The sequence below is a fragment of the Cervus canadensis genome, chromosome 6 (genome assembly GCF_019320065.1).
Source record: "Cervus canadensis isolate Bull #8, Minnesota chromosome 6, ASM1932006v1, whole genome shotgun sequence".
In the NCBI taxonomy this organism is placed as follows: Eukaryota; Metazoa; Chordata; class Mammalia; order Artiodactyla; family Cervidae; genus Cervus; species Cervus canadensis.
The window spans coordinates 86,830,172-86,853,606 of record NC_057391.1 but is presented as its reverse complement, the minus strand read 5'-3'; the positions used below and the strand labels follow the sequence as shown (position 1 = coordinate 86,853,606).

The 23,435-nt window shown below is 39.0% G+C and overlaps 1 protein-coding gene across 1 annotated transcript in view; it reads left to right on the top strand.

Moving 5' to 3' along the window:
- Positions 1-10,938: 10,938 nt before the first annotated feature.
- GTF2A1 (general transcription factor IIA subunit 1) overlaps positions 10,939-23,435 on the top strand; it is a 39,714-nt gene continuing 27,217 nt past the window's right edge. Inside the window, exons 1-2 of the mRNA XM_043472701.1 lie at positions 10,939-11,412; positions 15,395-15,496. Coding sequence (XP_043328636.1) covers positions 11,383-11,412; positions 15,395-15,496 — 132 coding nt within the window. The 5' untranslated portion in view covers positions 10,939-11,382. The remainder of the gene's footprint in view (positions 11,413-15,394; positions 15,497-23,435) is intronic.

Genomic DNA, 23,435 nt, shown 5'->3' with positions numbered 1-23,435 from the left:
ATCTCAAAAATATACAAGCAACTCCTGCAGCTCAATTCCAGAAAAATAAATGACCCAATCAAAAAATGGGCCAAAGAACTAAACAGACATTTCTCCAAAGAAGACATACAGATGGCTAACAAACACATGAAAAGATGCTCAACATCACTCATTATCAGAGAAATGCAAATCAAAACCACAATGAGGTACCATTACACGCCAGTCAGGATGGCTGCTATCCAAAAGTCTACAAGCAATAAATGCTGGAGAGGGTGTGGAGAAAAGGGAACCTCTTACACTGTTGGTGGGAATGCAAACTAGTACAGCCGCTATGGAGAACAGTGTGGAGATTTCTTAAAAAACTGGAAATAGAACTGCCATATGACCCAGCAATCCCACTTCTGGGCATACACACTGAGAAAACCAGATCTGAAAGAGACATGTGCACCCCAATGTTCATCGCAGCACTGTTTATAATAGCCAGGACATGGAAGCAACTTAGATGCCCATCAGCAGATGAATGGATAAGGAAGCTGTGGTACATATACACCATGGAATATTACTCAGCCGTTAAAAAGAATTCATTTGAACCAGTTCTAATGAGATGGATGAAACTGGAGCCCATTATACAGAGTGAAGTAAGCCAGAAAGATAAAGAACATTACAGCATACTGACACATATATATGGAATTTAGAAAGATGGTAACGATAACCCTATATGCAAAACAGAAAAAGAGACACAGAAATACAGAACAGACTTTTGAATTCTGTGGGAGAAGGTGAGGGTGGGATATTTCAAAAGAACAGCATGTATACTATCTATGGTGAAACAGATCACCAGCCCAGGTGGGATGCATGAGACAAGTGCTCAGGCCTGGTGCACTGGGAAGACCCAGAGGAATCGGGTGGAGAGGGAGGTGGGAGGGGGATCGGGATGGGGAATACATGTAAATCTATGGCTGATTCATATCAATGTATGACAAAACCCACTGAAATGTTGTGAAGTAATTAGCCTCCAACTAATAAAAAAATAAATAAAATAAAATAAAAAAAGAAAAAAAAAAAAAGAAAAGAAAAGTAATCATTGGCCATTGGCATCATTATTAAAATCTAATGGTAGTGTTCTATAGCTGAGTTAAAGACATTCCACCTGTTTGAATGTCATTGATATAGCTGTTGTATACTTACCATAATTAATAAATTGCTTATTAATAATTAATAATATAAACCAATAAATAATTGGTAATAATAATAAATCACTTACCACCAAATACTTATTAAAGCACTTTCTAGTACCTTTGACCTTCCCAATATTCATATGTAGTGGTCCTATCAATACAGAGAGGCTTCGTTATTGCAGGTCATACAGTAATGACAGTCAAGCCTGATTCCACAAAGACTCTGTACTCTGATAAACTAATTTAATTCATTTTTGCTAAGCCACCACAGACTACTTTGTATCTTGGTATACAGAAACTGCAAGTTAGTTTGCTGCTTTAAGGAATGGAATAGCAATTTCAAACTATAAGTGAGAAGGGAGGAAGACAACATGAATAGAAATGATTTGTGTGGTCAGCCAATTTCTTATACACTGGATCAAAAATTACTGCATGTGGAAATCAACATTTTTTTTTTTTTGTAAAAGCCTAAAAATTGAGTGAAACCTTCTCTGAAGAAACTCTGTAGGCCAGAAGGGAGCGGCATGATATAGCTGAAGTCCTGAAAGGGAAAAATCTGCAACCTAGACTACTCTATGACTCAAAATATTTAAAACAGAAGAATTTAGAATAGAGAGATAAAGAGTTTCTCAGACAAGCAAAAACAAAAAGAATTCAGCAATACTAAACCAACCCTGGGCTTCCCCAGTGGCACTAGTGGTAAAGAATCCATCTGCCAACACAGGAGGTGCTGGAGACATGGGTTTGATCCCCCAGTCGGAAAGATCCCCTGGAGGAGAAAATGGCAACCTACTCCAGCATTCTTCCCTGGAAAATTCCATGGACAGAGGAGCCTGGCAAGCTATACTCCATAGGGTTGCAAAGAGTTGGACATGACTGAGCACACTCAAATGCACAAACCAACCCTAAAAGAAATAGTGAAAGGTCTTCTTTAAATAGAAAAGAAATAAGAATCTATTGGAAAGGGAACAGTCCAATAAAAAAGGCAAAAATATAAAAATTTTGGTAAAAGTGATTATAACTACAGCCAAAAGCAAAAGTGTTGTGTTAATCATTCAGCACAAGGCTAAGCATAAACATGTAAAATTAGGCATCAAAATCACAAAATGTGGGGAAGGGGAGCATAAAAATCCAGGTCTTTTAGAATGTGTTTGAACTTATATGATCATCAAGCAAGCAGATATAGTTATGTGTCAACAGACTTGAACATCGTGGCAACCACAAATCAAAAACATGCAACCGATTCACACACATACACATACACACACACACAAACAGAAAAACAGAACTCTGCATACTCTAAAAGAAAATCACCAGGCTATCAAAGAAAAAAAAAAGAAGAAATGAACAAAGAAGAACAACATAAACAACCAGAAAACAAAGTTTAAAATGGTTGTAAGCACATACTATCAATAATTACTTCAAATGTCAGTGGACTAAATGCTTTGATCAAGAGACAGAGAGTGGCATACTGGATTAAACAGGAACCTACAATGTGCTGCCTATAGGAGACTCATTTCAGGGTGAAAAACACAAAGGGACTGAAAATGTTGAGATGAAAAAGGTATTTCAAGCACATGGAAACAGAAAATGGGGGTGGGATGGGTAGCAATACTCATATCAGCAAAAACTGATTTTAAAACAAAGGACATGAAAAAAAAATCAGAGAAGGACATTCAGTTCAGTTCTGTCGCTCAGTCACGTCTGACTCTTTGTGACCCCATGGACTATAGCACACCAGGCCTCCCTGTCCCTCACCAACTCCCAGAGTTTATTCATACTCATGTCCATTGAGTCGGTGATGCCATCCAACCATCTCATCCTCTGTCATCCCCTTCTCCTCCCATCTTCAATCTTTCCCAGCATCAGGGTCTTTTCCAATGAGTCAGTTCATCACATCAGGTGGCCAAAGTACTGGAGTTTCAGCTTCAGCATCAGTCCTTCCAATGAATATTCAGGACTGATTTCCTTTAGGATGGACTGGTTGGATCTCCTTGCAGTCCAAGGGACTCTCAAGAGTCTTCTCCAACATCACAGTTCAAAAGCATCAATTATTTGGTGCTCAGCTTTCTTTATAGTCCAACTCTCACTTCCATACATGACTACTGGAAAAACCACAGCCTTGACTAGACGGACCTCTGGTGGCAAAGTAATGTCTCTACTTTTTAATATGCTGCCTAGGTTGATCATAACTTTTATTCTAAGGAGCAAGTGTCTTTTAATTTTATGGCTGCAGCCACCATCTGCAGTGATTTTGGAGCCCAAAGAGATAAAGTCTGTCATTGTTTCCATTGTTTCCCCATCTATTTGCCATGAAGTGATGGGACCAGATGCCATGATCTTAGTTTCCTGAATGCTGAGTTTTAACGGATATTATATAATGACATATAATGATAAAGGGAGATCTATACAAGAAGAGGATATTATACTTGTTAACATATATGCACCCAATATAGCAGCACCTAAATATATAAAACAAATACTAACAGACCTAAAGGGAGAAATTTATAGGAATACAATAATAGTAGCAGACTTTACTATGCCCTTGACATACATCAGCAGACAAATCATCCTGACAGAAAATCAACAAGGCAACAGCGTTCCTAAATGACATAACATACCAGCTGGACTTCATTGATATCTATAGAACACTATTCCTCCAAAACCCAGAATACACATTCTTTTCAAGCACACATGGAACATTGTCTAAGACAGACCACATACTAGGTCACAAAACAAGCCTCAACAAATTCAAGAGGTTGGAAATTATTTCAGGCATCTTTTCTGACTACAATGTTATAATACTAGAAATCAACCACATAAGGAAAAACAGGGAAAGAACAAACACATGGAGACTAAGCAGCATGCTACTAAAAAACAAATGAGTCGATGATGGGACCAAATAAGACTTCATAAAATACCTCAAGACAAACAGGAATAAAACCACAAGCTTACAAAAGCTATGGTACTCAACAAAAGCAGTACTAAGTGGGGAGTTCATAGCAATACAGGCCTTCCCCAAGAAACAAATAAAAATCTCAAATAAACAAAGAAATCTACCACTTAAAAGAATTAGAAAAAGAACAAAGAAACCTTAAAGTCAGCAGAAGGAAGGAAATAACAAAGATCAGAGAGAAAATAAATAAAAGAGATAGATCAATAAAACCGTTGGAAGACAGAAAAGGTCAATAAAACCATTTTTTTTTTTAAGATAAAAAAACATCAACAAACCTCTAGCCAGGATCACCAAGAAGAAAAGAGAGGGGACCCAAATAAACTAAGAAATAAAGGAAAAATAACAACTGGTACTACAGAATTTTTTTAAAAGGATTACTATATGCAGTTTATGCCAACAAGTTGGACAAAATGAATGGACAAATTTCTAGAAGTGGACCTAAAGAAATGAACAAGTTTCTAGAAACATACAGCTTGACAAAATAGAGTCAAGAGGAAACATAATTGAACATAATGATCACTATGAGTGAAATAGAATGTGTGAAAAAACAAACAACAAAACTCCCTACAAACAAAAACCCAGGACCAGACAGCTTCAATGATATATTTTACCAAACAGAGAATAACTTATACTTATCATTCTCAAACTATTTCAAAAAACTGAGAAAGAGGGAACACCCTTTAAATTTACTCTAGGAAGCCATTATCACCCTAATACCAAAACTAGACAAAGACATTAGAAAAAAAGAAAATTATACAACATCTTTGATGCAATATTGATGCAATATTCCTCAACCAAATATTAGCAAATCTAAAATGCAACAATATATAAAAATGGTCATACAGCATGATCAAGTTGGATTCATTCCATGGTTACCAGGATGGTTCAACATGTGCAGTTCAATCAATGTGATACTTCACATTAACAAAAGGAAAGACAAAAACCACATGATTATCTCAATAAACACAGAGAAAGCATATGACAAAATTCAGCATTCACTAATGATAAAAACTCACCAAAGTGGGTAGAGAGGTAACATATATCAACATAATAAAAGTTATTTATAACAAATCCACAGCCAACAGAATATTTAATGATGAAAACCTGGAAGCTTTCCTACTAAATTCAGGAACAAGACAAGGATGCCCACTCTCATTACTTCTATTCAACATAATATTGAAGTCCTAGCCACAGAAATCAGACAGAAAAAGAAATAAAGGCATCCAAATTAGACGGGAACAGATAAAACTGTCACTATTTGCAGAAGACAAGATACTCTATATAAAGAATCCTAAAACCTCCACACAAAAACTATTAGAATAAGTGAATTCAACAAGGTAGCAGAATACAAAATTAATAAACAGAAACCATTTGCGTTTCTTTAAACGAACAATAAAATATCAGAAAAAGAAAGTAAGAAAACAATCCTGTTAAAAATCACATCAAAAAATATTTAGGAATACACTTAACCAAGGAGGTGGCTATGTGTAAAAACTATAAGACACTGATAAAAGAAACTTAAGATGATTCAGAAAGATGAAAAGATATCTCATGTTATTACATTGAAAGAATTAACACTGTTAAAATGACCATACTGCCCAAAGCAATCTACAGATTTAATGCAATCACTATCAAAATACCCAAGATATTTTTCACAGAACTAGAACAAATAATCCCAAAATTTATATGGAATGACAAAAGACCAAGAACTGCCAAAACAATCCTGACAATACTACAAAGCTAGAGTATCAAAGCAGTATGGTACTGGTACAAAAAACAGACAGTGGAACAGAATAGACAGCCCAGAAATAAACCCACACAACTACAGTCAATTAATCTACAAAAAAAGAATATAAAAGAACATAACATGGAGAAAAGATAATCTCTTCAACAAGTAGTGCTGGGCAAGCAGAACAGTGATATATAAATCAATGAAACTGTAACACTCCCTCACACCATATACAAAAATAAGCTCAAAATGGCTTAAAGACCTAAATATAAGACATGCCACCATAAATCTCATAGAAGAGAACACAAGCAAAACATTCTCAAACATAAATAGTAACAATATCTTCTTAGATCAGTCTCCCAAGGCAAAACAAATAACAGCTAAAATAAACAAATAAGACCTAATAAACTGAAAAGCTTTTACACAGCAATGGAAACCAGAGACAAAATGAAAAGACAACCTACAGAATGGGAGAAAATATTTGCAAACAACACACTCAACAAGGAGCTAATATTCAAAATATACAAACAGCTCATATAACCCAATATTGAAAAAATCCAGTCAAAAATGGGCAGAAGTCCTAGACATTTGTCAAAAGACACACAGATGGCCAACAGGCACATGAAAAGATGTTCAACATTGCTAATTATTAGACAGTCAGTTCAGTCACTCAGTCATGTCCGACTCTTTGCTACCCCATGCATGCCAGGCTTCCCTTCCAACCACCTCATCCTCTGTCATCCCCTTTCCCTCTTGCCTTCAATCTTTCCCAGCATCAGGGTCTTTTCCAGTGAGTTAGTTCTTCGCATCAGGTGGCCAAAGAAAATATGAAATTATTAGAGAAATGCAAACCAAAACCACTGTGAAGTATCATCTCACACAGGTCAAAATGTCTATCATCAAAAAGTCTACAAATAATAAATGCTGGAGAGGGTGTAGAGAAAGGGAACCCTCTTATACTGTTGGTAAGATGTAAATTGGTGCAGTGACTATCAAAAACAGTATGGAGGATCCTGACAAAACTAAAAATAGGCTACCATATGACCCAGCAATCCAACTCCTGGTATATACCTAGAAAAGATGAAAACTCTAACTTGAAAAGATACATGCACCCTAATGTTCACGGCAGCACTATTTACAAAGCCAAGACATGGAAACCACCCAAGCGCCCACCAACCAATGACTGCCTTAAGAAGAGGTGGTATATATTTGTGTGTGTGTGTTCATGTGTCTGTATATATATCACTGAATATTACTCAGTCATAAAAAAGAATGAAATATCACCATTTGCAGCAACATAAATGGGTTTAGAGAATATTATACTTAGTAAAGTAAGTGAGACAAAGAAAAAGAAGTATCATATGATATCAGTTACATGTGGGATCTCAAAAAAAAATCCAAATGAACCTAACAAAACAAAAACAGATTCACAAACATAGAAATCAAACTAGGGCTACCAAGCGGGAAAGGGAGGGTGGAGGGATAAATTAGCAGTATGGAATTAACAGATACAAACTACTATACATAAGCAACAAGGATTTACTGTATAGCACAAGGAACTATACTCAATATCTTAAGCTATAATAGAAAAAAACTGTAAAAAAATACATATAATAACAGGATTACTTTGACATATACCTGAAACACAATATCATAAATCAACTATACCTCAAATAAAAATTAGGTGAAACCAGAATATACTTATATTTGGTAGGACTGAAATATATCAGTGCTTTCCATACCTTGAATGAATGCTGTAACTATGCAGTATACTTTATAATAAGACTTTCATTAGGATTAGCAAGTTTGAGATATAAGATCTTTCCTCTCAACTTCTGTATCCCACAAAAGAAACCAACACTATTGAACATATATTAGCTGCATGATGCCTATATACACTACATCATTTGCCTTTATTTATTCATTTATCATTATTTAAGAAGATAGAGGCTAAAGGGAAATTATAAAATGATATTTTATTTTAAGCCAATGAGTAGTCTTTTTAGATTTTCTTTTTCCTTGGTATTGTTGCTTAATAGTCATTTGGACAGTAAAACATTTAAATGCTTGGACACACTTAAGTTTGGTGTCACTCTGATCATGGTATATTAAAATTTAGGTATTGAGTTTTTCCTTTTCTTTCTTTCTTTGACACTCAGTGTTAGACAGATATTAATATTAAAAGAAATAAATAACTTTTTATTCTCTAACATAAAATATTTTGAAGTTAAAAAAAGATTCATTTAGAGGCAAGGGAGCACTACTAGGTTACTATTTAAGTATATGACTGCTATAAAGTATGTATTCACAAACTGAAAATCCAGTATAAATGTTTCATATATGGTGTAAGGAGATGATAAAATTAGAAAAGTTATTTAAGCTTTCATGTATAAAGAAAAAGTTTAGAGTAAAACAACTGAAATATGATGGTAACTCCAGTCTTACATGGGAGGTTTTCTGTTCACAAATTTTCAGTTTTGTGAAGTCAACAGCTGTGACCTCCAAATTACTCAGACTACCATTTTGGTGCAAGATCAGAAAACATCTTTTTCAGAATTAAACTAGCTGACATATACATATTGTGATTGAAGGCATATTATAGCTAAATGAATATTGGAAAACAATTAATTGGAATGGAATCCGTGATGGTTTCTTAGATGCTAGTCATGGGAGAGGAGCAGTGGTGAAGGTGAGTGTGCCGTGCTCAGCTGCCTTCCACTCTGTGCAAAGTCATGGACCCACCAGGTTCCTCTGTCTGTGGAACTTTTCAGGCAAGAATGCTGGAATGGGTTGCCATACCCTTCTCCAGGGGATCTTCCCAACCCAGGGACCAAATCAGCATCTCCTGCATTGGCAGGCGGATTCTTTACTACTGAGACACTTGGGTAAATATGAATCAAGGTATTATTGTAATGTACAGCATGTAAAAGGAGGTTGATGCAGAGCCTCCAGGGAGTCTGAAGGTCTTAAATGGAGGCCTGAACTCAGTTTTCTGCCTTTTTAACCCAGTCACTGTATTCTATTATTTTACATGTCAGATCCAGAGAACTATCATCAATTCCTTTAAGGAATAATTCCGTGGCAAATAAATCTCATAAATTCTTCCCCATGCCGTGTCTGCAATGATCTTAATTTTAACTGCAGAACACTTATCATTCAAGAACATGAAGCGATAAAGAAAATGAGGTGAAAAGTGAGGGATTCCACAGGCAAACAGCAGTATTATATAAGGCACCAGCAAGTCTTAAAATAGAAATGGAAAGTATTGGTTTAACTTTTCCGGCTAAAGGTCACCTGACATTTAAATGAACTACAAATGTTGATAGAATCATAATTTTATATAACGTATAAAGAACACTAAAGGAAATCAACCCTGAATATTCATTGGAAGGACTGACACTGAAGCTGAAGCTCCAACGCTTTGGCCACCTGATGCGAAAAGCCAATTCACTGCAAAAGACCCTGATGCTGGGAAAGATGGATGCCAGTAGAAGACGACGACATCACCGACTCAATGGACATGAGTTTGAGCAAGCTCCAGGAGATGAAAGATGTGCCGCAATCCATGGGGTTGCAAAGAGTCAGACACAACTGAGCGGCTGAACAACATAAAGAACACTATCATTTTCTGTGATTTATTTTTTTCCTTTTGATGCTCCCAAACAAGCAACCCTGCAGGGAACTGAGAAGCAAGTTATGTTCCTCCAATATGGCCTTAGAGACTATGTAACTCTGACATTTTGTTCTGCTTTGCCTTTTGAGGATAAACTCCCTCATCTGTCCAGACTACATTCCCTGTCTCTGGAAATTCCCTATGGACAAAAAAAATAGGTAGTTAACTTCCACCTTTTAAAACATAGAACATTCTCTGTTGTGTGAAATGCTGCTATAAAGGCGGGTGATTAGCTTCCGCAGAGTAGGTCAAATGTCTATTGAGCTGCACCCCAAGACAAGAACATTTTCTGCTCTTAGCAGCAACAGGCAGTATCAGTTAGCGGGGGTCAGACGCCCAGTATTTCAGATGTTAATATGCCCTGGCCACGTGGTCAGTGAATTGGGGCAACGTTTTTATAAACCGGGGAGACTTGTGCAGTCATAATCCCGGTGATCCGTTTCGGGTTGGGGAGGGACGGGGTGGCTTTTTCCACTGCCTTGAGAAGTCATTTAAAGTATGTAGGATAGTAGAGCCCGGACCTTTGGGAAACTTGAAACCCAGAGACTTCGCGGATGTACTGGCTGGGACAACTCATCTGGCTTCAGGTGTCACTGATTCTGGAATGTGTTAAGGTGGGGGGTGGGGGGCGGCAAATCAGCTTTCATCCCTTTTAGGAACTCGGTACAATTCTGCAAGCTAAACACCCAGCCCAGGCGGCAGGTGCCCACGCCTCCGAACGTGGTATCTGAGCTGAGCTCCTCTTCAGAGATGACTCCGCATTTGAACCTCTGCCCACGATCCGAGCGCGCGCGGGCGGCGGGGTGGGGCACGTGACCGGCTCTCCTCGGCCCTGCCTAGCAGGCGACCGCCACTGCCCCTTCCACGTCTTCGAGCCCCTCCAGCGCCGGACTGCGTATAGACATCCCTCAGGAGGCGGTCCCCCAGCTAGCTCTGGACTCCAGGGTTACCAGCACTCATGCCTTTCCTCCGGCAACAGTTAGCGAGCCCCTATAAGGCGGGGAAGGAAATGGCAACCCATTCCAGTATTCTTGCCAGGAAAACCCCACGGACTGAGGCGCCTGGTGGGCTTAGACTCCACCGGGTCGCAAAAAGGCAGACATGACTGAACGACCTCACTTCACTTCACTATCCCGAAGCAGCTGCCCGAGACTTCCGCCTAGGTGCCGACCACGTGATCACGCGAGACTTGGCGAGGCGGCGGGCCGACTTCACAACTTTAAGTCGGCCCCGCCCCTCACAACGCCCTCCACAGGGCTCGATGACGCGGCCTGCGGCGGCCTCCGCCCCGACGCGCCTGCGCACGCGGCTCTCGCGGTGTTCTCGCGCTCGGCCCCGCCCACCGCTGCCCCCGCCCTTTCCGCCCCTCCCTCCCCCCCTCCGCCCTGTCTCTCGGCGGCGGCGGCGGCGGCGGCGGCGGCGGCGGCTCGCGCAGCTCGTTGGCTCACTATATAAAGGGGAGAAGCGGGCGGACCGGACGGCTGGAGCTGCAGCCGGTGGCGGCGGCGGCGCGGGGAGCGGCGACCGGTGGTGGTTTCCCTCCTTGGCGCGGGGGTGGGGAGCGGGCAACGCCCCCCGGGACCCCTGAAGGGTCGTGGCCTTTTTTTTTTTTTTTTAAAGGGCGATTCTCGAGTTTTTTTAGCTCCGGGAGGACTCCCCCTCCCTCCGTCCTCCCCTTCCTCCTCTCGCCGCTCCCCTCTCCTCCGTCAGGATCCGATTTTGTTTGAAAGATTTTCCCCTCAGTTTTGCGGTGGCTTGGGTCACCCTCGAGTGTTCTTTTTTTTTTTTTTTCCTCTCTTTTTCGTTTTGTTTTCATCTTGTTTCCTCGGGGTGGCCCCCCCCACTCTTGTTTGTGTTGTGTGTGGAAATGGCGAACTCGGCAAATACAAACACCGTGGTAAGGACGTGGTTCGGTGGCCGGCGGGGGCTTCGTTCAGGCGGCGAGCAACGGCCGGACCGGGCGGGGGCGGGGACGGCGGCGACTCCCCGGCCTCGACTCTCCTCAGCCGCCCGCGCGCGGCCGCCGCTTCCCGCCTAGGGCGGCGCGGGCCGGGGCGGCGGGGCGCGGGGGGGTGGTGGGGGGCGGGCGCCGAGGCTCGCGGCGGGGGCGCCGGCGGCGGGGAGGGCGGGGGCGCCGGCCGGGCCTGGGGCCGCCGCGGGGCGGTTGGGCCGGGGCGAGCGCGCGGTCCCGGCCCCGGACACCCCCCCGGCCGCCAGGAGGGGAGGGCAGGCGGGGAGCCGCCGCTTCCCTACCCCCCCCACCCCGCCCGCCTGCCCCCGAACCGGCAGGAGAAGGGGCTCCCCGCGAGCCTTCTCAAAAAAAACCGGCGTCTGGGGGAGCCGGGCGAGTCCCCCCTCAAGACCCACCGCCATCCACTGTTAACGCGGTGGAAGGCGAATGGCTACTCTGGGGGTTACTCTGAGGTGTTCTGGCGGTTGTGCTTAGGGAGCCTTCACTGGGGCCATTTTATGTATTATTAAAAAGAAAAAAAGGACGAAGGTTGAAAAGCACTTAATCTCGGTTCCTTCCGAATCGGTAAAATGGCGAAGGGGAAGCAAACCACCCCCCCTACCCCGGTCGTGTATACCTCCGACTAGCAAAAGCACCAAAACAAAACAAAGCCTCCAGTGGTCCAAAGTGCCCCGCTTTCGCCTTGAAATCTGCCTACTTGCCACCGTTGGTCCCTTTTTCTTTTTTTTTTTTTCCTTACTTGCGATCACGTAGGTTTGCAAAAAGCAGTCACATAAATAACCTTGTCTGTCAGTCACCAACGCAATGTGATCACGAGGCCACCCCCACTCTCTTTTATTTTTATTTTGACAATAAAACACGTTTCTGCCCGGTCCCAAACGCAGACCAGCCCCGCGGCAGCCCGGCCCCGTACCGTTGACGACTCGGGTCGATCCATCATGGCTGCGGCCGCTTACCCTGCTTTTCAGTCCCTGAGCCTTGTGGTCCTCCTCCCTTTGGCTGCCCTGTTTATATAGAGCCATTGCCGCTCTCTAATATAGACTCTGCCAGGATGGGAAGGTGCTTTTCAGGCCTACGTCACCGCCTCTCCATTTAAACACCAGATCCGGCTTTAAATAGTGAGAGCGGCTGAGAGCGGGGCTGGGAGGTGCGTGCTCCCGAGGCGAGAGGCAGGCGCGTGCAGAGCTCACTTTTATTTCTAGGTCCTTTTCTGTCTACTGTAATTTCGTGCCCAGTCGGGGTTGCCTTCTCAGCCGCAAGTTTTTGTTTGGACGTAGCAGCTGGGGTTTGCCGGGCATTGTTAGGGGGAAATAGACGTGCCGTCTTTTATTTTTATTTGTAAAAACAATTTTAAGTTCAGATGTCTAATCGCTTCTGTATTTAAGAAGGTACATGCATTATTGTCAGTTATTTTTTTAAAAAGCTTTATTAACTGCTAGCTGTAGAGGGTTTAATTTTGGTAGTATTTTGTTCATCGAGTATTCAGGACATGTTAGAAACACAGCTTCAATATTTCATCATGTTTTCCTATAATAAATGTTTGAGACACACAGCTTTTCAAAGAAATAGAGAAAGTGCCTAAACCTTCGACGTAGGATCTTACGTCTACAGTACATTAATTGTTAGGGGAATTGTGAGTAATGTGAAGAGGCTTAGTGCAAACTGGGTATTAAAAAATTAAAGTTCTAAGTAGAGAGTGTTTTTGCTGCTTTGGATGTTCATATGGTATGCATTGTAGAAATTAATCCAATTTATTTTCCAATATTGTACTAGGAACTAACACTTTTGAAAGAAATTCTTTGTTACTTAATGACACTAATTTACGAGTTTGGAATATCTGGTGTTTGGAAACCAGGACAAACCTCAAATAAAAGGCAAAAACTGGTTCAAGTAAAGTTTAGCATTTTAAATAATATTGCCTATGTACTCGAATACTCTGAAAGACAACAGTAATTTGGGTGCTTTTTAACTCTTGAACAATTTAAAATTCTATGTGTACTTAATGATGAGTACACATTTCCCTTTAGCTATAGTGCATACGAATCCATTAAGTGGTCAGGTTGTGGGTTAATTAAAGCAGAAAAACAAAATCTTAAAGCAGGATTGTTTCATTAACTAGGGAGTGCCAGAAGAAACCACATTGTACCAATAAATGTGCAGATATCCAAGCAGAATATTTTTAGGGATGACTAACTTCAAAAACATTAAAACAATTATTTTGCTGAAAAATTATATCGTCGATATGAGATTTATATTACCAATTTAAAATTACACTGCATCTTTATAATGCCTTGAATCATTGGTTAAAAGAACTTTATAAATGTATTTTTGTAATTCAGTAGTTGAATCTTTATAGATAAAGTAATATCCATAGTCAGACTTTCCTTGTTTATAGAATCAGAGAGACATTTTAAGGAGATATTGTAGAGATGGCAGAAATGACTTGAGTAATTTTAGTTCACAGAGGCAGATTTGGCAAAATAAAAAGAAAGTGAGTAAGTGGAATAGCAAAGGTGAGAACTCAAATACATTGTTTTTCTGTTACATTGAAAGGGAACAAATAGATTTTAATGGTTGAGGTACATTATATAGAGGAACATACTTGTATTTTTGGCTGGACAAGGACACATTAAGAGGTTTCCCGTGTGATAACAGTATTGCTGATGGAGATGCTAATAAAACTTTTCTGTTTGAGGTTTGCTTATAAGAGCAAACCCTTGGTTTTATTGGGTAGCAGTAACTTTTACCTTAAGCAAGATATAAAGTGCAAATAATGACAAAGCATTAAAAAAAAAAAGGCTGTTAATAGCTCTGTGTGATAATGGATAGAATTTATAACAAGGTAGTTATGGTTTTACACTCCGATAGCAAACTTCCTTTTGTCCAACATGTTTAAAAATAGGATACAGGTTGGGCAAATTGTTGTGTCTCTTATTTTTTGGTTTTTTAAAAATACTTTATATACTTTTGAAGTGCTTTCACATCTATTCTCATTTTATTTTTTGGCAACCTTCTAAAAGCACCCCCGCCTGCCAAGTAATGCCAACAATAATAGTTATAATAATAGGTTAAAAAGTAAGTGTAAGTATCAAGGCTGCTCAGTATTCTGTTCCATGGCAGCATCTGGGCAGCTGTTTTGTTTTAGTCTCTCAGTCATGTCTGACTCTTTGCAACCCAGTGAATCCATCAGGCTCCTCTGTCCATGGGATTTCCCAGACAAGAATACTGGAGTGGGTTGCCATTTCCTTCTCTGGGCAGTAGTAGGAGAGAAATCCTGGAAAAGAGATCATTGTGCCTTGTTCCTCTGAGACTGAGACCTGTTATTGTGGTTATAGGAAAAGCTTTATGGTATAATTTAAAGGTACAGACTGGGTAACAAAAGCCAAAATCAGGTGATTTTAAATTTGAATACTCATTAACTTGCAAATTACTGCCAGGCAAATGATCACAGGACATAAGACTCTCTGAAGTCTTAAGAGAGAGATGAGGTTAGGAGATATAACCTGTTAAACTAAGTAAGGAATAATAAGAACCAGACATAGCAACCCATAATACTATATTGTTGGGTCCCATTGACTGTTTTGACTAAAACAACATAGAAATTATAACTGAAAATTGTATGGGCCTTCTATGTGTAATGATTTTCTGTTAAATATGAATTGTATTAAATAGTCATAAAACTTTTTGTTAAAATACACAGTCATCAAGTTATTCAGTTTAATGAAGGCAAATGATCTTTTTATGATGGCCATTCCTTTAAAGTTACATCTTCTAAAATAAGTTTCAGAGAGTTAGAAAAATGACTGTTGTGTTCATTTATTTTGAATTTGTGAAAACATGTTACCTATTTTAATGCGTGAAAAACAGTCTTTTTCAGTAGTCTTAAGTTTTTATTTTCCCTTTAAAGCCTAAATTATACAGATCTGTGATCGAAGATGTTATTAATGATGTGAGAGACATCTTTTTGGATGATGGAGTTGATGAACAAGTTCTGATGGAACTAAAAACTGTGAGTTTGCCTTTTTTTTTTTTTCTTTTTTAACACTCTTCATTCAGAAACTATATTCCCATGAATTTTTCATATGATGACCATTTGACTTTGTTGCAGGAGGCGGTGTAGTTATGTGAATGGTGCTTATTTTGAATTCCAGTTCTACCATACATTCTTTTTCTGACCTTAGGCAAACTACTTATATTTCAGTTTCCATATATGTCAGATGGGAGTTCGTAGTACTTACCCTTTAGGTTTGTTTTGAGGATTAAATGTAATAACTATCTGAAGTGTTTAGCACAGTGCCTGGCAATAGTATTAGCTATTATTAGTGGGCAGTTTCATTTATGGTCTTATAACTACATATTTACATTCCTGTAAGGTGTTTTTTTTTTTTTCTCCTTTTTTTGTTGTCTCAATGCATGGATATTCTAAAATGTGTATGTTGTAGAGATTGAGCAAGTGCTTGATAAATTTCACATTCTGGAGTCAGATTTTCTGTGTGGGCCAAGTATTTGGTTTATCATATATCCTAGTTTGGGAGCTCCTTTTCTGTCTCTTAGATTTATGTGGATTTAAGCAGAAAAATATAGATATTTTTATTTTATGTTTTTGTTTTCCTAGTGCTGTAATAACTCGTGAAATCAAGGAGTATTTTTACCTTACTGCTCAGAACCGTGGTTCTCAAAATATGGTCCATGGACTTTCCCACAGGCTCTTCCAAGGGGTCAATGAGGTGGAGCAATGCCCAAGTCTGAATAATCATAGTATGTCTCTCACATTTCCAGTAAAAGTTGTATTACATGAAAAAAGTGACCAGTTAAACTTGAAACTCAAATGAACAAGTGCTATTCCTTGAGATAACTGCTCCATATGCAGCAGAAGTGCATCATGCATGCTTCCTATTTTGATGCACTGTTAAAAATATGCTTACTTTTAAGGTTGAGATAAGATTATTGTTGATATTAAGATATTCAATTGTTTGATATTCTGTAGTGAAATGTGTTGACATCAGCACATCTGCATACTACACTGAACTCGCATTTTCCAAATAACCAATGCATGATGTTGCAAAATCCCTTCAAAGTTAAAGATAAACGAATGGATTTTAATCTAAGAAAATGAAAAGTTAATTAATATGTGGTCTCACGTAGTACATTGCAGCTAACCTTTAAGAAACCATTACTTAAAATACTTCTTCCTTTACCAGCTACTTAGCTGTGGGAAGACAGATTTTCTTCATATACGTCAATGAAAACAAAGTGAATGCAGAAGCAGATGAGAGAATCCAACTATTTTCCTTTAAGCCATTTCTCACTAAATTTTATTTGAAAGACATGGTTATTTTCATTGAAAGTATTTATGTTAACATATAATGGATACATGTTACTTTTAAATAAGTAAAAGTTTTTTTAAAATCTTATTTAAAATTTTGTAAAAGCTCATTGAAGCACTTGCTTGGTGGTCCAGTGGCTAAGACTCCATGCTTTTAATGCAGGCGGCTGGGGTTTGATCCCTGGTCAGGGAATTAGGTCCCACATGCGGCAACTCAGTGTTCGCGTGCAGCAACTGAAGAGTGCATATTCCGCAACAAGGATGGGATGTCTCGTGTGCAGCAACTGAGACCCAGTGCAGCCGAGTAAATAAATAAATAATTTTTTTTTTTTCAGCTCATTGAGGTCCTCATTAATTTGTGAGAATGATAAAGGAGCCTGAGACCAAAAAGTTTTAAAACTGCTGGCTTAGAGGCTGGAAATTGAGCTCCTTTAGAGCTATGTATAAATAAGAAATCACAGTGGATGCTATGTAGCACTTGTTGTGGTCTTATTTATCCATTCAACAGAGGTGTGGAGGTTGCAATTTAGCAACTTATTAAATAAAGCAAATCTCACTTGTATTGTGGTGATGAAATATATCTTAGAATATTGCAGCATCTGTAGGCAGCTTCTGTAGGGTTTTTATTAAGAGTCAGCCCATGTGAAGAAGGGAAAATACAGGTTTGAATGAGACGAGGAAACATTTATTTGCCTTAGGAGAAATGTGATGGTTACCTCAAGTGAAGAGTAGGTATCTAAAAATATAAGTGAAGGAATGCCAGCTCTGAGATAGGAGTTGGAAGAATAGCAAGGGAAATTGCTCAAACACATAAAGTATCTCAGGGATATGAATAAGAAGAGTATAAGCTTATTTTGATTCCTTAGTGTTTTTTGGAATGAATATTTTACAAATTATGTTATAACCCTTATGATGATTGTCGTAGTTCTGTGACCTTATGTAGAAGGTACAGCATTTTTAGGTGTAGAAAATTAGTCCCAAAGGCGTTAATTTACCCTTGGTCAAACTAGTGGTCAATCCAAGTTGTTATCTGCTCTAGCTTTTCACAGTCTAAGATTGATATTTTGCTACTGATCCCAGTTAGAATCTAGGTGTTTTCTTCAAACAGATTGAACTGTCTTTGAGACCAAATAGTTGCACCTCCTTTTTTAGTACATAAGATTTTATGTATATATGCACCCATACTTGTAGATATATGTATGTATATTATAAAAGTAATATATATGTATGCTCTATAGGTTATGCACTGATTTTTTGTTTTAATGCTTAGCTTTATAGGACAAAAATTGCCTTATTTAATTTTGAATCCCCAGCGTCTGCCACAGTGCTTGTTGTATGTGATAGGCATTCAGTAAATATTTAATTAAACAACTTAATAACAAATGTTGCTCCAGAATCTAACTGAAAAAAGTATTTTAATGTTTTTGTTGCTTTTTAAATGGGGCATGCTCTTCTATTCTGGGTTATAGCTGAACTTAAATATAAAACTGTTAGACTGAAATGAGTTTGCATTATTTTAATTCTCTGCACTAAATTTCTTCAGGATCTCATTAGAGTTTACAGAATGTGCCCTAGTTTCAACAGTTTTGACAGCCAGCATTATCTAGTAGAACTTTCTGTGATGATGAAAATGTTCTATAATCTTTGCTCTCCAGTATAGTAATCACTGGCCACATGTGGCTATTAAAGCACTTGAAATATGGTTAGTGGAACTGAAGAACTGAAGTTTATTTAATTACAATTAATTTCACTTTAAATCATCACATATGGCTACTGTATTGGACCTTGTGGGTTTAAATAGTCTTGCTAATGAAAACTAAGAATGTTTCATATTCTGTGGTTTATAAAGGACTTTGTCATTAGCTCTGTCCTGTTTCTCACCCTTTTATGGTATTTGACAAACTTTTATCAAAAACTTCCATGCAGCTGTGAAGGATACAGTGGTGTATTAGATTGTGAATTAAGATAAGTAATGACAGTGCCTGTAATTTGAAGTTTAGCTAGATAATACAGGAAGGGACCTCCTGTGTTAAAAAATTCAACCTGATTCTTGAGGTTATTAACAGTCTGGGTCTCCTTTAATGTATAAATTATAGGAGATAGAAAAGACACATAAAATGTAGTGTTGATTTTCTTTTTTTCTTTTCTAGTTGAAGTGGAGTTGACCTACAACACTATTAATTCTGGGTCTACAACATAGTGACTCAGGATTTCTATACATTTCAAAATGACCACCATTTGATTTTCATTGACTCTATATTTGAATGTAAATTGTGTTTTAGATTGATGAATGACTACAGGTGGGAATGACAGACTAGAAATCATTTTCAAAGAACGTTAAAAAATTATCCTGATTTCTAAACTTGTCAGACCCACCTCTGTCCAAGTACTGTGGGAGAGAGAAAACATGGACCCTCTTAACAGAACAAAGTGTGAAGAATTCCTCAGTTGGAAACAAATCTGAAGTAGTTAATCTTCCCCTGCATCTGTCTTCTCATCCTTGACACTGCTGACATTTTGGGCCTGTTAATTAGTGCTGTAGAAGGCCATTCATTGTTGGATACTGGCGGCATAACTGGTCTCTGCCCACTAGGGGCCAGCAGCACCCCTTAGCTCTTATGGCGCATGGTGTTTCCAGACACTGCCAGATGCCCCGACTGAGGACCACTGCTCTAAATGTTCTCTTGCTGCATATCCGTGATCTACCGTTCTGTCTTTCTCTCTGTTCCCCAACGTCATTTCTGCAGAGCCCTAAAATACATTTGTTTTATGTTTTGTCCAGAACCTAGATGTTTTTGTGAGAGTAGGAGAATCCCTCAGAATTTCTAGCCCAGCATATTGCCAGGAAGCAGTAGCTCTGATCACATTTTATAGATCAAAAAATAAGACTCGGAACAAATAGCTGATTGATTGTTCAACTAGTGGTAGAGACTTGAACCTAAGCTTTTGTGTCCACATAAGGAAGGCACCAAAGATGTGACTAGACCTGCTCTGATAGCAGCAGCACAGTTTAAAGATTAGAAATTTGGACCAGAGCTGGACTAGGGTGAAGCAAGCGAGATCCTAGAGTCCAAAACTTAAACTTTATATTTAAAAGACATTTACTGTCAGGGTCCACTGTTCCTGACTCCGTGTCTGGGAACACTGGAGTTCAGATTGCCTGGATTGTACTGTGGTTTTGCTTACTATTAGCTGGTGTTCTTGGAAAAGATACTAACTTCCTGTTCCTCGGGTTCTTTCTCTGTGAAAAGGAGATGAAAATGTCTATTTTAAAGAATTTTTGTGAAAAATGAGTTGGTACACATAAAGTACTTAACAGGTGCACACTAAGTTCAGTGTTAGTCTAGTAAACGTGATCCTCAGATGCATATCCAAATCATTTTGGGAACAGAAAATGAATTTTCTCCATGTCTGATTTCAGAGACCTGGCGAAGATTGCTGAAGGAGGACTGCCAGAAATAATAGCTGTGTTGTTGGGGGAAAAAAGTACTATGAAAAAGAGGAGAAGAGAGTTCTTTATATTTTCTAAGCTAGCTGAATAAATAGCAAACAATTCAGTATTCTTGGTAGTCTTCAGGAGTATTAATATGATTATTGTTGCCAAAAGAGTATTACATTATTTATAAAATATTTTGATAGATAAAATTATTTAAAAATGAAATTGGAGAGAAACAGAAAATATTCAACTAATTTGAATTTTGTGATATTGTAAGCTTAATGCTAAATATTTGTATAGTATTGTTTTTCACGTACCTAGAAGAGTATCTGATACTTAATAAATATGTATTCTCAGTGACCTGCTACTCCAACATCCTCTTCCTTTGCTCCCCCCAAAAGCAGCTGGAAGTGCATGCTTCCGTGTTTGCTTGTCATGACTAGTGGGCGTCTTTGGCATATAGTAAGCTAGAGGAATGTTGTATTTCCTGTATACGTCCTGTACACTTCCTGTAAATAAAGAGTTATATTCTGCCTAAAATGTCAGTCACATCTTTATCGAGAAACTACCTTAAAAAACAATAGTTTATTTTCCATTATCTTCTTTGAAATGAATATTAAATTTCTGTTTAGTTCTTAGTCATTTTGTTAGGTCGTGAATGAGACACAGTCTTTGCCCTGAGGGAGTTCATAATATAATAGAGAAGGAAGATTTAGTGCAAAGAGTGTATCAATAGAGATATCTCTAAGGTGTAGAAGTAGTGCTTTTTTTTCCCAACTATGACTTTGCCTTTGCATTCTTCAGTGAATTGTGTGCCAGTCATAAAGCAGTAGTTTACAAAGGTTTAAACATGAGATATGTATGCTGTATTCGGGGAACTGCAGGTAGTTTGAAAAATAGAGTACAAGTTATAGTAGTTAGAGAAGTTAACATAACTGCTTGAAGGAGCTGGAATGAGAAGGATTTTCTGGGGTGCTAGTTAAAAGACAGAGTTTTGGACTTTGCTTCAGAGAATCTCACTTGATAGTGGTACAGTCTAACATTTAAAAAGAAAAATTTGCATTTACCAAAAAAAAACACCCTACACTAAATTAACAATTAAAAATGCATTAATGGGGTGTAGTTTGCAGTTTTTAAAGTATTGGTTTATACTTTAAAGCAGCAGCTCTTCATTTAGTGTACATAATAACCTGGACAGGTTATTTGAACAGATTCCTGGCTCTACCTTCAGAGTTGCTGATTTGATTGGGGGGGGGCGGAAGGGGGCGCTTAAAATTGGTATGTCTTAACAAGTTGCACAAGCTGGAATCAAGATTGTTGGGAGAAATGTCAATAACCCCAGATATGCAGATGACACCACCCTTATGGCAGAAAGTGAAGAGGAACTAAAAAAGCCTCTTGATGAAGGTGAAAGAGGAGAGTGAAAAGGTTGGCTTAAAGTTCAACATTCAGAAAACTAAGATCATGGCATCTGGTCCTGTCACTTCATGGGAAATAGATGGGGAAACAGTGGAAACAGTGTCAGACTACTTTTTGGGCTCCAAAATCACTGCAGACGGTGATTGCAGCCATGAAATTAAGACTCTTTCTCCTTGGAAGGAAAGTTATGACCAACCTAGACAGCATATTAAAAAGCAGACACATTACTTTGCCAACAAAGGTCCGTCTAGTCAAGGCTATGATTTTTCCAGTGTTCATGTATGGATGTGAGAGTTGGGACTGTGAAAAAGCTGAGCACCAAAAAATTGATGCTTTTGAACTGTGGTGTTGGAGAAGACTCTCGAGAGTCCCTTGGACTGCAAGGAGATCCAACCAGTCCATCCTAAAGGAGATCAGTCCTGGGTGTTCATTGGAAGGACTGATGCTGAAGCTGAAACTCCAATACTTTGGCCACCTCATTCGAAGAATTGACTCATTGGAAAAGACCTTGATGCTGGGAGGGATTGGGGGCAGGAGGAGAAGGGGACGACAGAGGATGAGATGGCTGGATGGCATCACTGACTCAATGGACGTGAGTTTGAGTAAACTCCAGGAGTTGATGATGGACAGGGACGCCTGGCATGCTGTGATTCATAGGGTCGCAAAGAGTCAAACACGACTGAGCGACTGAACTGAACAAGTTCCCAGGTGATGCTGTGTTGGTCTAGGACCACTGATTTATAGAGGATAGATTGGAAGGACAAGTTTGCACTAAAATGTTGAGTCTCTAAGGCAAGGATTTTTGTCATATTTGTTCACTCAGTTCTCAATGCCACTAACAGTGTATCATATGAAAGATACCCAATAATTATGTGTAGAATGTATGATTTGAAGCAGGGAGCTCAGTTGTCTTATCATTAACAGTTTGCAGTAATACTGATGGGAGGAAAGGACTTGAACTGGGATCATAATAGTAGGGATAGATTGGAATAATGCTTTGGACAGGAAATCAACAGTGATAATAGGGTGTCAGGATAGATTCTGACTCACAGATCATTGAATTGGAAGGCTAGATGAGAAGTGGTAAACAGCGCTTAGCACATAATGTGTATTCATTAATATTTGCGTTTATCATGGAAACTTCATTGAAGTGAGGGGTCAGGATTACAGTGGGGGGACCAGTGGAGGTGCTAAAACTGAAGCTTTAAATTTAGAAAATTATGGTAAAGACTTGTATCTTAAAAGCTTAATTAATAGTACTTTTTTCCAACCTGATTTTGGCCTACAAGAAGTAAGGTTTTGTGTTAGAGTAGAGAAAAGAAGTGTGGACAGTTTGGGTGATAGACTTGTTTGGGAGGCTTACTATGTAGCCTTACTGCATAATACATTTAGAGTGTATCTTACACTGTATAGTGTATTTTATTCAATGTCTAAGCCTGTTGTATTTTGAAGCCTCACATGAGTTAGACAATATCCAAAGAGCAGATCTCAGGGGAGAAAACAAAGTATCCATAGAGTCTTGTGTACAAAATGATGGGATTAAATTTGATGTGTATGTTTAAGGAATGGTTTGCAACTTTCTTGCACAATTTTTTGAAAGCGGTCTATAGATTGAACATTGAACCTTGTAGAGAGGAAATGTATTTGGGAGAAGGATGAAATACTTGTAAATATTTTCTTACTTTTTTTGCCCACTTTTTTTTTTCTCCTTCATCACAGAAACTGTCCTAGGGTTAGATGAGAAAATAGAAGTGGTTAAGCAAAAAA